The 15,190-nt window shown below is 35.4% G+C and overlaps 1 protein-coding gene across 3 annotated transcripts in view; it reads left to right on the top strand.

Annotated features, from left to right (window-relative positions):
* The window catches only part of LOC114336520 (ADAMTS-like protein 1), a 1,384,970-nt gene that overhangs the window by 1,262,037 nt on the left and 107,743 nt on the right, over positions 1-15,190 (top strand). For all 3 annotated transcript variants that reach the window (XM_050655007.1, XM_050655009.1, XM_050655008.1), the window contains one exon: positions 8,716-8,845. In XM_050655007.1, coding sequence (XP_050510964.1) covers positions 8,716-8,845 — 130 coding nt within the window. The remainder of the gene's footprint in view (positions 1-8,715; positions 8,846-15,190) is intronic.

Consider the following 15,190-nt stretch of genomic DNA (forward strand, 5'->3'; position numbering starts at 1 on the left):
CGTGGTCTGACATCCTAGAAATGTGTCCAGCCCATCTAAGTCTCTGCACTTTAACGAATTTCACAATATCTTGATCGGTGTATAACTGATACAGTTCAAAGTTGTATCTTCGACGCCATAGCCCATTTTCATTTACTGCCCCAAAAATCTTTCTAAGAATTTTTCTTTCAAAAATACCAGGAAGTGTTTCATCACTTTGAGATAGGTGTCTTATTAAGGTCTTGTATATATTGAGCTTTACTGCACGTTTTATATTTTTATTTTTTAAATGTTTATGGAGACCGTGAACAATTCTGTTTGCTATTGCTATGCGTCTTTTTATTTCATCTCTTGTCGTGTTTATTGAGTTTACTAGCGATCCAAGATATGTGAATTCCTTGACCTGCTCAAAGGTGTGATTGTTAATTTGAATTCTCTGTTGGATATTTCGGGAGTTTTTAGAAACCAACATATATTTGGTTTTTTCCTTGTTTACCACAAGTCCTAATTCACTTGCCGCGTCCGCAAGCCTTGTACAGTTGAGTCCGGGAATATTTACCCGTGCATCATCATTTAAAGCATACGAAATAAGTCGATGATAAGTTGGAAATTGAAATTTACTAAACGCAACATCAAGTGACGGTAAGTGACTTGCTGTTGCGTTTAGTAAATTTCAATTTCCGACTTATCATCGACTTATTTCGTATGCTTTAAATAATGACGCATTGGTAAAGATTCCCAAAGTCGACGAAGAGATGGTGGGTATCTATGTTATATTCTAGTGACTTTTCTAGAATCTGCCTATGTGTTTGAATTTGATGTATAGTTGACTTTCCAGCAGTAAATCCGCATTGGTTTTGACCTACAATATCCTTTGTAAAATGTTTAAGTCTTTCAAACAATACATTGCCGAAGATTTTATATGCAGATGCTAACAAAGTAATGCCTCTATAGTTCTTACAATCCAGATGATCACCTTTTTTATGCAACGGACATATTACTTCCTTTAGCCACTCTTGTGGAACCAATTCATTCTGCCATATAAGAACTATCAGTTTATGGATTGCTGCAAAAAGTTGATCACCTTTTTAAACATTTCCGAACAGATTTCGTCGATTCCTGGGGCTTTATTGTCTCTGAGTTTTAGGATGGCATTTGACACTTCTCTTGTTGGGTCCTCACTGTGTAGTTGATGATGTAGATTTTGTTGATTTCCTATATTGTAACCTCCTTCAATATCGTCTATATTTAGATATTCGCTGAAATGTTGTTCCCATCTGTTAAGAACTAAGTTTTTGTCATATAGAATTTCACCGTTAGTGTCTCTACAAATTTTTAATCGTGGTTTAAATTCTCGACGGCTATTATTTAAGGATTTGTAGTATTTTCTTGTTTGAAAATTGTAATTGTATTTGTTATTTCATTGAAAGTGTTCTGTTCGTATTCCCTCTTCTTACGTCGATGGATACGTTTTTCCTCTCTTCTATGACGTCTATATTCTTCTTTTCTTCTCCGTGTACAACCTGCGTCGATGGTTTTTTGATTGCCGCATTCTTTCTATTTGTGGCCATTTCACACTCATGATCAAACCAATGATTTCGTTTTTCTGACCTGGTTTTGCCCAATATTTCAACCGATTTCTACGACACAATATCTCGTATATTTGCCCATAGTTGGTTAATGTTTTCTTCTTCTAAGTTTTCTGTCCCTATTTGATCTTCTATTTGCTGTCTGTATACATTTGCTATGTCGGGATCTTTTAGTATATTAATGTCTCACATGCATCTTATATGCATTTAATCTTGCTCACATGCATTTTTTTACGTGCACACCTATTTTCCACTTACTCCCACTCCATTAATTCAACTCTCTCCAATGAAGAATTTAAACTGCGTTACATATTTAACAGTAATGAAATCCAATAAGGCAATTATAGATTCCTCCAAGTCACATCAGTGTACTGCATCATTCGCATCGCATGTAGCTAGTAACCATTTCATACACAATGAACTTCTCGATACTCGAAGAGCTAATTAACAATTGGATTATAATCCGCAGCATGTCAGGTACAAGTTATATGTGTCAAGTGTACATTACAGATATTATGGTGAATTGTAGACATGATCATCCAATGGTCTCGATTAAATCAATTTTCATTATTATGGTTTAATATAACTGCATGTTATGGTGGAAGATATAATTAAAGGACTATTAAATAGTTGTTGAGCATAAAATTATAAGGTTGAATTATTTATTTGTTTATACGCACAACAGTGCGTTAAGACCTTAGATATTTTTATAAAACAATCGTAAGATTAATAGCCAAGTCGGGATACCATTTGACCTTGTATTAGGAGCTGCCCCAAACTTTATTTTTCTAATCTTTAGAAGGGGTCAATAGGAGTATGAATTTATAATCTCGACTGAATTTGACCGTTGCGTTAGCCGCCATCTTGATTTCAAACGAGAACGGTTTTTGCTCAATATCTCCGCCATTTTCAACTTTTCGACAAAAAATATATTAACTGAAATTGTTGAAAATGCGATTTTCTATAATTCCGTTTATTATAATTTTTTCGTGCGGTCCATATTTTCTGAGTTATGGGGAAAAAACAGTGACAGTTAAAGCATATTTATTGATTTATTGAATTATCTCGTGTATTATTACTTCTACAACAAATTTTAAGCTATATAAAGATGAACAGAATTAAATTTTGTACAATTTTGATCTCTTTCATGTTTTTTATAAAATAAATATTTAAGGTAGTACGTATGCGGTAAAGGCGCGAGCGTAAGACCCGATTGATTTTAAAGCGGTTGTTTTTGTTCAATATCTTCCCCATTTTCAACTTTTCGACAAAAAGTGTACGGACTGAAATTATTGCAATTACGATTTACTACAATTTTTCGAGAGAACCAGTGGCGTGTCTAAGAGTGGAGGAATGGGAAAATTCCCCCAATGGGTTCCAAAATTAAAATAAAAATTGTTGAAATATTAAAATATGTTAGCTGACATGAAACTTAATTATCGACAGACAAATCCAACCAATAAAACCCTCTAATTAATAAAATTAATTGAATTTTTCTACGACCGTTTAATAACATGCTCATTATTCGCTATTTTTTCATAGATAATAGCACCCATTACTGTACCCGTGAGTAATAATTCATTACTCACGGGCTGAAATTATTCACGAGTCATTACTCACGGGCTGAAGTCAGCGCCGGTTTAACCAGGGGTCTTTTGGGTGCTGTAGCACCGGGCGGTTGAAGGTTCTAGGGCGGTACGCGCGAAGCGCGTGCTGTTCCGAAATTATATGATTATGGTAAAATAAAATTTGCATACAAATCCACATGATATAATAATAAAATTTTTTCTGTTTTATCATTAACTTGAAAACTTAACAATTATTAACGTCGACGTACCTATATGGTTTATGCACTGTGTTCAGTTTATGTTATCTAAATGTCAGATAACGTACAAACATGCCGCACGCCGTAAAATTATATCATTCTACAGCGTTTAAGAATAATGTGCGAACACCGCAAAATACACGTTTGGGTTGGCACACGGCCTGAAACTGCTTACTACTTGAACACTTGAACCAGAAAATAATAAGGCGTAGGTCGGTAGAATTGATTAGTAAAATTTGTTCTATTCTATTAATACAGACCAGGCAGTTGTATAAATACGAGTAGAAATAGAAATACCTACAAACGTACAACTAAACTAAGGTAAGATGTGTTTGACTTACATTTGAAACTGTATAGGTAATTATAATTTGTAAATTAAACATTAATATAATCAATATTCAATAGGAAAATATGGAAGGGCGGAAACAACCTGGATCTTTCTGGCGTAAAAGGAAACAAGAAAAGCAAGAAAGACAAAATAAAATTTTGAAAGGTATACCCAAAATGGCAGCATTTTTTACACCTGATGGAAATCAAGAAGACGACACTACAAATATTTCCCAACCCGGTAGTAGTTCTAGTGCTACTAGTGATAAATATATTCATATTCAACCACATGAACTTATTTTGGAGACTTCAGAATTAGTGCCAGAGCCAGAGCATTTAGTATCACCTGTTTCAAAAGTATTAGAATATGAAAAAGCAACCACCAGTAACTCGGGTAAGGCATATTTAAATTTTTTTTAACGAGGCTAAAATGCAAAAAGATAACGGTGCCTTTACAAATGGTAAATAAAACAGGACAATGACAAATACTTTTTTTTATTTCTTTTCAGATCCAAAACAGGATTTACTTAATTTTAAAGATCCGGCACTTTGGCAAGATTCCCATAATTATGCAGAAATGATTCTAGAAAAATGGGTCGAACAGAATCTTACAGATATGGACTTTTTAATGTCAAAAAGAAATTTCGGGGAACAACACAGGTATGCCGGTAAACAAGATTGGACAATTTACTCCGAGAGCACTGGCAATATATTTTGTCTTTATTGTGTATTATTTGGAAATAAAAAGAACCAATTTAAAACAGGATTTTCATTATGGAATAAAAGTAAGGAAAGATTAGACGAACATGAAAGATCCAATGATCATATAGATAATCTGAAAATGTATATGACTCGCTTATTAAAGCAAGGAAGAGTTGATGTAGAACTTGAAAAGGAAATTAGCACTGCGAAAGAATATTGGGTGAAAGTACTAAAAAGAATCATAAGTGTAATAAAGTTTCTGGCTACCAGGGAATTGGCATTTAGAGGTACTCATGAAAGAATTGGCGAAAAACGGAATGGAAACTACTTAGGTTTACTGGAACTATTGTCAGAATACGATCCATTTTTGAAAGATCATATTAATAAACGAGCAAATTGAGGTAAGGGCAAAACGTCATATCTATCAAAAGATATATGCAACGAATTACTGAATATTTTATCCAATCGAGTCATTGATGAAATTGTTAGACAAATTAAGGCAAACAAATACTATTCTATAAGTGTAGATTCAACACCTGACATAACACACCATGACCAACTTACAGTGATTTTGAGATATTGTGACAATAAAGGGAATCCCGTGGAAAGATTCGTGGGATTTTATAAAAACACTGGGGATAGCTCACAACAACTTGAGGTAATACTTATTGGGATGTTAGAGTCTTTGAAATTAGATATTAAGAACTGTAGAGGCCAGTCTTACGACAATGCCAGTAATATGAGTGGAAAGTATTCTGGTTTGCAAGCGCGTATTAAAGCTTACAATGATTTAGCTCTCTTTGTGCCGTGTGCTGCTCACTCTTTAAATTTGGTTGTCCAAAATGCAGCAGATTGTTGTTTGGAAGCAACATCTTTTTTTATGTTGGTACAAGCTATCTACAATTTTTTCTCCGTGTCTACACATAGGTGGGAGTTATTGTCTCGTGCAATAAAGGATTCGGCTGAGTCGGGGCAGACACTGTTACCTAAGAGAGTGAATACAACCCGTTGGTCTTCTCGTTTTAATGCCGTAAAAGCGTTAAAAAGCAATTACGGTTTGATTAAAACATGTTTGATTGGAATATTAACGGATATAAATGAGAAAAACATAGTAAGAGTTGAAGCAGCTTCTCTATCGGAAAAACTTGATTTGTTGGAAAACGGAATAATTTTATCATTTTGGCTTGACGTTTTACAAAGGGTTAATGAAGTGAATAAATCAGTACAAAAGGAAAATATGGATTTAAGCACAACCGCTCATGTGTTATCATCTTTAGCAGATTACTTTGATTTCTTACGTCATCGTTTTGATCACTACGAGGCCTTAGGAATGTTGTTAACAGGGAACGAAAATTATGCTGAGAAGAGGATTATCAAAAAAAAATTGCAAGTAGGAGAAATGAACTCGGAGGCAAGCTTAAGCCAAAAAGAAAAAATGCGAACACAATGTTATGTTTGTATAATAGACAATCTTAAGTCGGAGATTATTCGCCGATCTGATAGTTATAAATCTTGTTCAAGAGCATTTGAATTTTTGTTTAAACTAAAAGCTACGGAAGATGAAGATATTTTCAGATCGGCAATTGAATTACAACAAAACTACAAGGAGGATTTGGACGAGTATTTTCCCCAAGAATGTGTTCATTTAAATCATTTGTTAACGTCTCTTCCCCAATTAAAAATAGACACTCCTTTAGAATTGGTACAGGCTTTATACGAAAATAAATTAATATCTTCATTTCCAAACGTTAATATTTGCCTGCGTATTTTTTTTCTCCATAATGGTCGCAAATGCAAGTGGCGAACGCTCTCTTTCGGCACTAAAAAGGGTAAAGACCTACTTAAGAAATGCAATTTCCCAAGAAAATTTGAACTCCTTAGCAGTCTTATCCATTAACGAGGACCTGCTAAATGAATTAAATATAACTGATATCATCGAAAACTTCGCTTCAGTAAAATCAAGAAAACAAGCTTTTCAATAGTAAAGGTATTTGCTTACCTCCTGATGTTACCTGTTTGAATGTTATTAAGTAAATTTTTATTTTACTTTGTGAAGTTCGCCCTTAATTTTTTCCTTGTATATTGTTAGTTTTCATTTAAGTTTGAAACCAAAAAAAGTTGTAATTTTTTTTTATTTTAATAAACTTGTGTTCAAAATATGTTTTGTTGAATTGAAATAAAGTTAAGACATATTTTTGACCCTGGGCGCGGCGTCCGTATCAGCACCGGGCGGCAGACTGTGTTAAACCGGCACTGGCTGAAGTTAGATTCAAGTGACGCATGCGACTTTTAATATTAATCGTATATAAACTGCATATATAAAATATATAATTTAAAAGCACTCTGTACATATATTCAATACGGGCACATTGTGTCTAAAACTATTTGGGTAACAATAGAAGTAACTTGGAATTGTCTTCCATTGCAGGCTACAAAATCTCACGTCCATTGTGCTAGAATCGACTGACAGGCGATGAAATCGAAGAGAAGCTTTGCAACAAATCGCAGAAGCCTGTTCCTAATGCATTATCCCGTATATAACACGGAGCGGCTTGCGAAAAAATTCTGGACTTGCCCGTGCCTCACACGTTCAGCAAGCGGCACCGTGTCAGACACGGGGTAATGGATTAAGTGGTTAATACGCCCGTGTCATGCAAAGTACACTTATTACGCTCCTTAAAATCATTGTTGTAATTTGTTTGCCAGCACAATGGAATTATGACATAAAAAATGTATCATTTTTTACAGTAAACTCAAAATTAATTTATGCATTAAGTGGTTTTTATATTCTTAAAGTAGACCTATACATTTCTGTGTAATTCAATTTGGCTTGTTTCGTTCTTATTTTACCAAAACACAAAAGGGGTAGACAGGCAACAAAGCACTCTGTACATATATTCAATATGGGCACATTGTGTCTAAAACTATTTGTGTAACAATAGAAGTAACCTAGAATTGTCTTCCATTGCAGTATACAATTTGTCACGTCCATTTTAACTATATATAATGGGAAATAAGCCACAATATTATTAAAAAATGATTTTTATTAACGTTTCGACGCCCAAATCGGGTGCCGTTGTCAAAATACAAAATACTACTAACATAAACAAAAATGTTGTTGCTTAATAAAAAAATTCTTCTAATAATTTTTTTAATTTGACTCATTTATATCGGCAATTCAGATACATATGATACATTTTAAAGTAGAAGACTTTAAAATGATATTGCCAATATTTATGAGTTGCGTTCCTGGGACGACTTTACTGAAAGATAGTTCATTCGATTACATGAAATCAACCCCAACTCAAGAATATCCGTCACAAAAAAATCATAGCATGTGGTCTGTCTTTAAAAAGACAACCACATGCAACGGTGACAATAAAAGTCTCGCGTTAGAGATCTCATAGTAAATCACAAGGGAAAACCAGGAAAAACCTCGTGATACTATCCCGACATCGTAAGTATTTGGTCTTACATTTAATTTACTCTCAAAATTAATACCAAATTCTGACTACTATAATTTTGTTTAAATTATAGATAATATCAATAATACATGGATATACAGGGTGTCCCGAAAAGATTGGTCACAAAGTACACCACAGATTCTGGGGTCAAAAATAGGTCGATTGAACCTCACCCACCTATATACAATAATGCACACAAAAAAAGCCACAGCCCTTCGAAGTTACAAAATGAAAATTTTATATATATAGTTAAAATTGTAAAAATGCCACAAGAAAATAGCTTCAGAACAACGTCACGTCCATTGTGCCAGAATCGACTGACAGGCGATGAAGCCGAAGAGAAGCTTTGCAACGAATCGCAGAAGCCTGCACTTAATGCATTATTTCGTGTCTAACACGGAGCGCCTTGCGGAAAAATTCGGGACTTGCCCGTGCCTCACACGTTCAGCAAACGGCACCGTGTCAGACACAGGATAATGCATTAAGTGGTTAATATGCCCGTGTCATGCAAAGTACATTTATTACGCTCCTTAAAAGCATTTTTTTAATTTGTTTGCCAGCATAATGGGATTATGACATAAAAATGGATAATTTTTTACAGTAAACTCCAAATTAATGTTTACATTAAGTGTTCATCTTTTTATTTTCTGAAAGAAGTTTTATACATTTCTGTGTAATTCAATTTGGCTTGTTTCGTTCTTATTTTACCAAAACACAAAAGGGGTAGACAGGCAACAAAGCACTCTGTACATATATTCAATACCGGCACATTGTGTCTAAAACTATTTGTGTAACAATAGAAGTAACTTAGAATTGTCTTCCATTCCAGGATACAAAATGTCACGTCCATTGTGCCAGAATCGACTGACAGGCGATGAAGTCGAAGAGAAGCTTTGCAACGAATCGCAGAAGCCTGATTCCAACGTCGTGGAATGTAACACGCATAACTGTCCGCCAAAGTAAGCTTTTAGATTTTTACTTCTTCTTTTCATATTTTTAACGAAGATGATCTTTACGTACGTATAAAGCTGACTTGTGAGCGTTTACAGCGTTAACATGTTAGGCCTGGATCTCGCGTACTAAAAGAAAGTTTATTAATAGTAAGCTGAAAATTTCTTAACTTAACGGTGTCTAGTTTGGCAAACTTTGATATAGGGGAACATTGGAACAGCGGAAGTTTTAATTATGGAACGTACGTGATTTTAATTGTGAAACTTGTCATCCTGACAAGTTTATGATTGTGAAAACTGGCAGGTTATTTGTAAGTTTATTCAATAGCAAACTATAAATAATACCGGGTGTCCACTTATATTTTCCCCCATTTTAACTGCCTACAACTTCTAAACGGATCAAGATAGAAGTATTCGGTTTTCGCTGAAATGTTTTATTTTAGTAAAAGTTTTGCCTAAATGGATTGAGTTTTTTATATCGCTTTTAATTACGAAAAACAAATGGCGGATTTTTGAAAAAGCTTTGTTGACTTTTTGTTAATGGAATATCCAGTATATTTTTTTGTCAATTGAAAGAACGGTAAGTAAAAGTTCTAGCTTTCTCTAGTGCCGATTATTATTTTTCTTTCCCTTAAACAGTTCCGTCAAGTATCTTTCCCATTCGTTTGCTGGTGTGTTATTGTATTCCTTCAATTCTGCCATTTCTTTCCGTTGGTTTCTTATGAATCTCCATATTTTTTTTGTGTACCGTAGAAGTCGCTTTCCATTCTTTTTGTAAACCTTTCTCAGTGTTCATTTTTTGTTCTTCTTACCAACTGCTTTGTTTCATTTCGTATTCTTCTATAGATGTCTCAGGATTCTGGAGTATTTGATGTTTTATACTTCATGTAGGCCTCTCGTTTCTCTTTACATTTTTTTTTATTTCTTTTCTGAACCGTGGTGTATTGTTGTTGCTCCTTTTGTTCAGTATGACTTTGCGTTTTCCTAAAGCTTCTGTTGCTGCCTCTTCAATGTTGTTTTTAATGTGTTATTGATTCTCAGTCCTCTCATATCGAACCACCACAACTTATTGAACAGCTTATACCATATTCACAATTAAGATGCACTAGAAATAAACAAACCAAGACGCGTTAACTGTTACAAGGAGCACTCCTGAATCATGATTTACAATGTATATAAAGTGTAAATTAAATCCCAAATGATGATTTACAAAGTTTATACATTGTAAATCATGATTCAGGAGTGCTCCTTGTAACAGTTAATAGTCTAAGAGCTAGAGCCGAAAAATCATCGTCATAAGTAATATGGAGTTTTTATGTGAAATGTGTCATTTTATATTGACAATTATGACCCCTTTCAGGCTGATACCTCAGTGGATACAGGAAGTAGAAATAAGGGATGAAAGGGGAAAGTTAGTGTAGTCTTTAAAGGTTTTCACCTCCTATTTTGTTAAACCTCCATTGATTTGCATGAAAATTGGTGACTAGTTAGAGCATACCTCAAGAAATAAAAATTATTTGGTGCCAACTTGAACTTTTACCCTGGGGGTGGATACCACCCCTTCTCGGGGTGAAAACTATTTTATTAAAAACAACCCCACAAATCGATAGAGGGACAAATTATAAGTAAAATTTGTTATATCATGTTAATAAAATAAATCAATACTTTTTTATTTATTAAAGATCAAAGATTTGTCTGTTTAAGAGCACATGCGTGAAGTTACGGATGATAAAAAGAACATATTAATTAATTGTATGTTACTAAAATATTATTTTTATATTATTTCGATAAATATTATAAATTTAACAAAAGTGTATTCGATTATGTCAAATGTACCCATTATTGGACACACCCAGTTTCTGGACATATTCAGTTTATATTGATAGAAAAAATTCAATTAAATATCGAAATAATATAAAAATAATATTTTACTACCATACAATTAATTAATATGTTCTTTTTATCATCCTTAACTTCACGCATACGCTCTTAAATAGACAATACATTTCATATTTCAAATAGACATTTCATATTTTTACGTTTAGTTTCAACTTTATATTCAAAACGCGTTAACTTCTATTTTAAAGTATTAAAAATAGAGTTTCGCAACCAGAAACCAGTGAGGTTAATGAGCTTACTAATTACCGTATATTCGGCCAAACTTTTTGATATATCATCGACTGTGGAGACCATTAAGCGACTTTAGCGGCTTCAATAACAAACAAACTTTTAAGTGCATATAATTTAGAATACTAATGTAACATTTTATTCAGAATGAAACTAACATCTCTCCTGGGGGACTCCGCCAGGAACTCACGGTGTGAACTTTGCTCTCATAAACAGTCCTCTTTGCTGTGTAATTCGAGGTAACAACAAGCGCAATATACATAAAACATAAAAATCCTCTGGTGGTTTTAACAACGGTATTTTTAAAGTGTATGAAGTTTAAAATTATCGGTAGAAATATTAGAATATACACTGTGTGCCAAAATTAACGCATTATTTTAAAAATAGTAAATCAAATAATTTTAAAGTTTCGATTTTTGAGATAATGTTTAATACCTCCGATATATTATAAAATTTATTCAAAGAACGGTAAAAAAACGCTGATTTTGTATCATTTTTTGCAAACAAATTAAAAACATGCTAGTTGTGCTTTAATTTAATTTGAATTTAGTTGTAAGCAAGCAAGCATAGTGATTTAACCCAGCCTGAGAGACTTGCTCACCCCTAGAGAATGACATTCGGGTGATACAATTCATTGGGGCGAGGAGGATTAACTCCCGTAAGCAGGAATCACTCCACCCCGCTTCAATGCTCCAGACCATCCACTTACCCCCCGATAGCACTCTGATGCGCTATAGGGGCTCTCAATCAGCAAAGTGCTTATCATATGGGAGTCTTGGGTACACGGACTCCCATATGAAATCCTACCCCGATCAATGCAGGCCAGCGTGAGGCGCTCTATTCCCGCTATCTCTAGTGACTTATCTTCGATCTGTTTTGCTTGCTCGGGCGCCGAGTCCCCGCTCTGGGCTATGTCCAGTTCGGCGACTCGGCGCTCGAGGATGTGGGCCCCTCATGCCCTTTTTTGGTTTCGTTACTAATATTTTTTTTTGTGGCTTTCGCCTATTGTTAATATTTTATTGATTTGTTTAGTGGCTGAAGCCGTTTTGAAGTTTTTTGTATATTTTTTTTGAGGGATGTCTGAAAATTATAAAAATCAACATTAATAAATATAATGAGATGCCAAAGGTGAGCAAGTTGTCTTCTTTTGATTGAGCTACGATTATCTAGCCTTTATTATATATTTACTAATATTTGTTGTTTGGGTCTCCTATGTTTCCATCTATGGTACACATCATACCTTAATATCTCTTGCAAGATCCGGTTTGGGTGGTCTTCTAGCTCAGCAAATTTTGTTCTGGCTTTTTCCTCCATAATATCCAGTACTCTTATTTGTTTTAGGTCTCTAAATAAGAACCGTTCGGCGACGTATCTGGGCACGTTTGCAGCTTCTCTGAGGCAGTTGTTGTGTGCCGCTTGTATCTTCTTTTTGTTACTTTGACTTATGTGACCCCATGCAAGAGATGCGTATGTAATTATTGGCAGTATAATGCTATTTATCAGTCTTAATTTTGTTTTCATAGCTAATTTGCTTCTTCTTCCTGTGAGTCCTCTTATTGCCGATCTGGCCGCTGCTGTTTTCTGGACTGTTGCGTTGACATGTGATGTGAATGTAAGACCTTGGTCCATTGTGACTCCTAAATATTTAACTTCGTTTTGCCATTCGATGGGTCTGTCTTGCAATGTTAGCTGTTCTTCTGGGTTATCTCTTCTCTTTTTGAAGATAACCGCTTGGGTCTTATCTGGATTTATTGCTATTTTCCATTGGATACTCCATTCTTCTATTGTATCCAATGCCGTCTGTAGATTTCTTACAGCTATATCTAGGTTCATGTGTTTTGCAGCAATTGCAGTGTCGTCTGCATAAAGGCTGATCAATGTTCCGGGTGTTCTTGGAACATCTGCCGTATATATGGTATACAGAAGGGGTGATAAAACTGCCCCCTGTGGTACTCCAGCTTCCGGCATTCCGTGTTCTGATAGAACTGGTCCTATCCGGACCCTGAACTTCCGGTCGCTTAGGTACGAGGAGATGAGTTTCGTCATGGCCCCGCTGTATCCATAATCTCTCATTTTGTATGTCAGTCCTTCATGCCACACTCTATCAAAGGCTTTGCTTACATCCAGAAAGGCTGCTCCCGTATATTGTTGGTCATTGAATCCAGCTACTATATATTCGGTAAGTCTTAATATTTGAAGTTCGCTGGAATGTTGAGCTCTGAATCCAAACTGTGATTCTGGGATTATGCCTAGCCTGTCTGTCTCTGATTGGAGCCTGGTTTGGATGACCCGCTCCACTATCTTACTGACTGCTGGAAGTAAGCTAATCGGCCTGTAATTTTGAGGAAATATGTGGTTCTTTCCTGGCTTGGGTATCATAATTACATGGGCTTCCTTCCATCGATTTGGGAAGAGCCTGTATCTTAGTATTGCGTTTGTTATATTTGTTAAATACACAACTGCTTTCGAGGGAAGATACTTCAGAGCTCTGTTAGTGATTTCGTCTGGACCAGGTGCTTTCTTTGGTGAACTTTTTCGAATCAGTTCACTTATTTCTCTTGGTGATGTGGGATTTATTATTTCTTCTTGTTCTTCGGGCGTTTCTAGTTCTGTTTCTTCGACTTCTTCGATAAAGTCTATATCTTCGTCTTGGTGATAATTCAGTGTACACTCTCTTTCAAGTGTCCTTCTCATCACCTCGGCTTTATCTTCTTCTGTGTAGACGATCCCATTTTCTCCATGTAGTGGGGGAATGGGTTTTCTATCGTTTCTTAAAGTTCTTTGGAGCCTCCATATTTCTTGCATATTTTGGCTCCTTTCCTCCATTTCTTTTATGTAGTTTTCCCACTTTTGGCTTCTATGGTCTATTAGTGCCTGTTTGACTTGTCGATTCAGTCGATTTGCCCTATTTTTATCTTCCTGGTTTCTTGTTCTTCTGGCTCTCTTTTTGGCTCTGTTCTTTTCCCTTATCATTTCTTTTATTTCCTGATTTATGTCTCTAAATCTTCCCATATGAATTTCATATTCTTCTTCAGTAGTGCTATTTCTTAGTGCTTCTTTTATGATGTTTTCGAGCTCTAGGACTTTTTCCTCTATTTCTTGTGGATTGTCAATTGTAGGAATGTTTCCAATTCCTATGCTCACTAGGCGTTTGAAGTTAGACCACTTGGTTTTCTTTCTTTTCTTTGTTGTTCTGTTATCTTCTTCCCATGTACCTATTTCTATGAGTATGGGGTTGTGGTCTGCTGATCCTTCGTTTAAGGTTCGGATGTCTGTTTGTAGTCCTAGGCTTTTGGCCACTACTATATCTAAATGGGTTGGTAGAGCATTTCCAGGAAAGTATGTTGGTTCGATGGGCCAAATCACCATGGTGTCTTCGTTGTTCACTAGATAATTATTCAGTATTCTACCGTTTCTGTTTGTAGCTCTATCGTTCCAGTTAGGGGATCGGGCGTTTAGGTCTCCTATTATTATGGAAGGTTCTTCGGCGTTCAGGAACGTATTCAGGTCGTCGTCGTTTAAAGGATCTGTTGGCCTTACATATGCTGAAGTGATCCTTATTTCACCTTGTCTCATTTGGACTTTTATTGTTGTTGCTTCCATAGTGTTTAGTGGTGGCGTATGTTGTAATGTATGATTTATTCCTTTTCTCACTAGGATAGCAGTTCCTCCTGAATTTGCTCTGTGGTCGTTCCTGTAGATGTCGTATCCTGGAAACTTGATATTGATGGTATGAGTTAGTTTAGTTTCTTGCAATGCTACGACATCCATTTCATATCTATTTATTAATTCGTCCAGCACGTTTGTATTAGTTCTTATGCCGCCTGAATTCCAGGAGCCTATCTTCAGGTATCCCCTAGTTTCGTGCCTTAGTTCAGTGCTATTTTTACATTTTTAATCGCTTCACTTACCGTTTTTATGACTAGCTCTTCTATCATCGTGGCCAGTCCTTTTTGTTGTTCTTTTGAAATTAATATGGTCGAATCTGTTGTTGGATTTTGGGTTGGTTTGGTGATTTGGGCGTACGATTGCCCATTGTTTCTTTTAGGTTGTTGTGTTCTGTTTTCTATTGTTATTTGTCTGGGTCTTCCCCAGGCAGGTATCTTTGGGCATCCTCTATAACTTGCCGGGTGTTGCCCTTGGCAATTAGCACATTTTGCTTTTTGTTCTGCTGGAATTTGGCAGAATTTACTCTTGTGATTTTCTCCGCACTTTACGCACCTAGCG

The sequence above is a fragment of the Diabrotica virgifera genome, chromosome 6, assembly GCF_917563875.1.
Source record: "Diabrotica virgifera virgifera chromosome 6, PGI_DIABVI_V3a".
NCBI lineage: Eukaryota > Metazoa > Arthropoda > Insecta > Coleoptera > Chrysomelidae > Diabrotica > Diabrotica virgifera.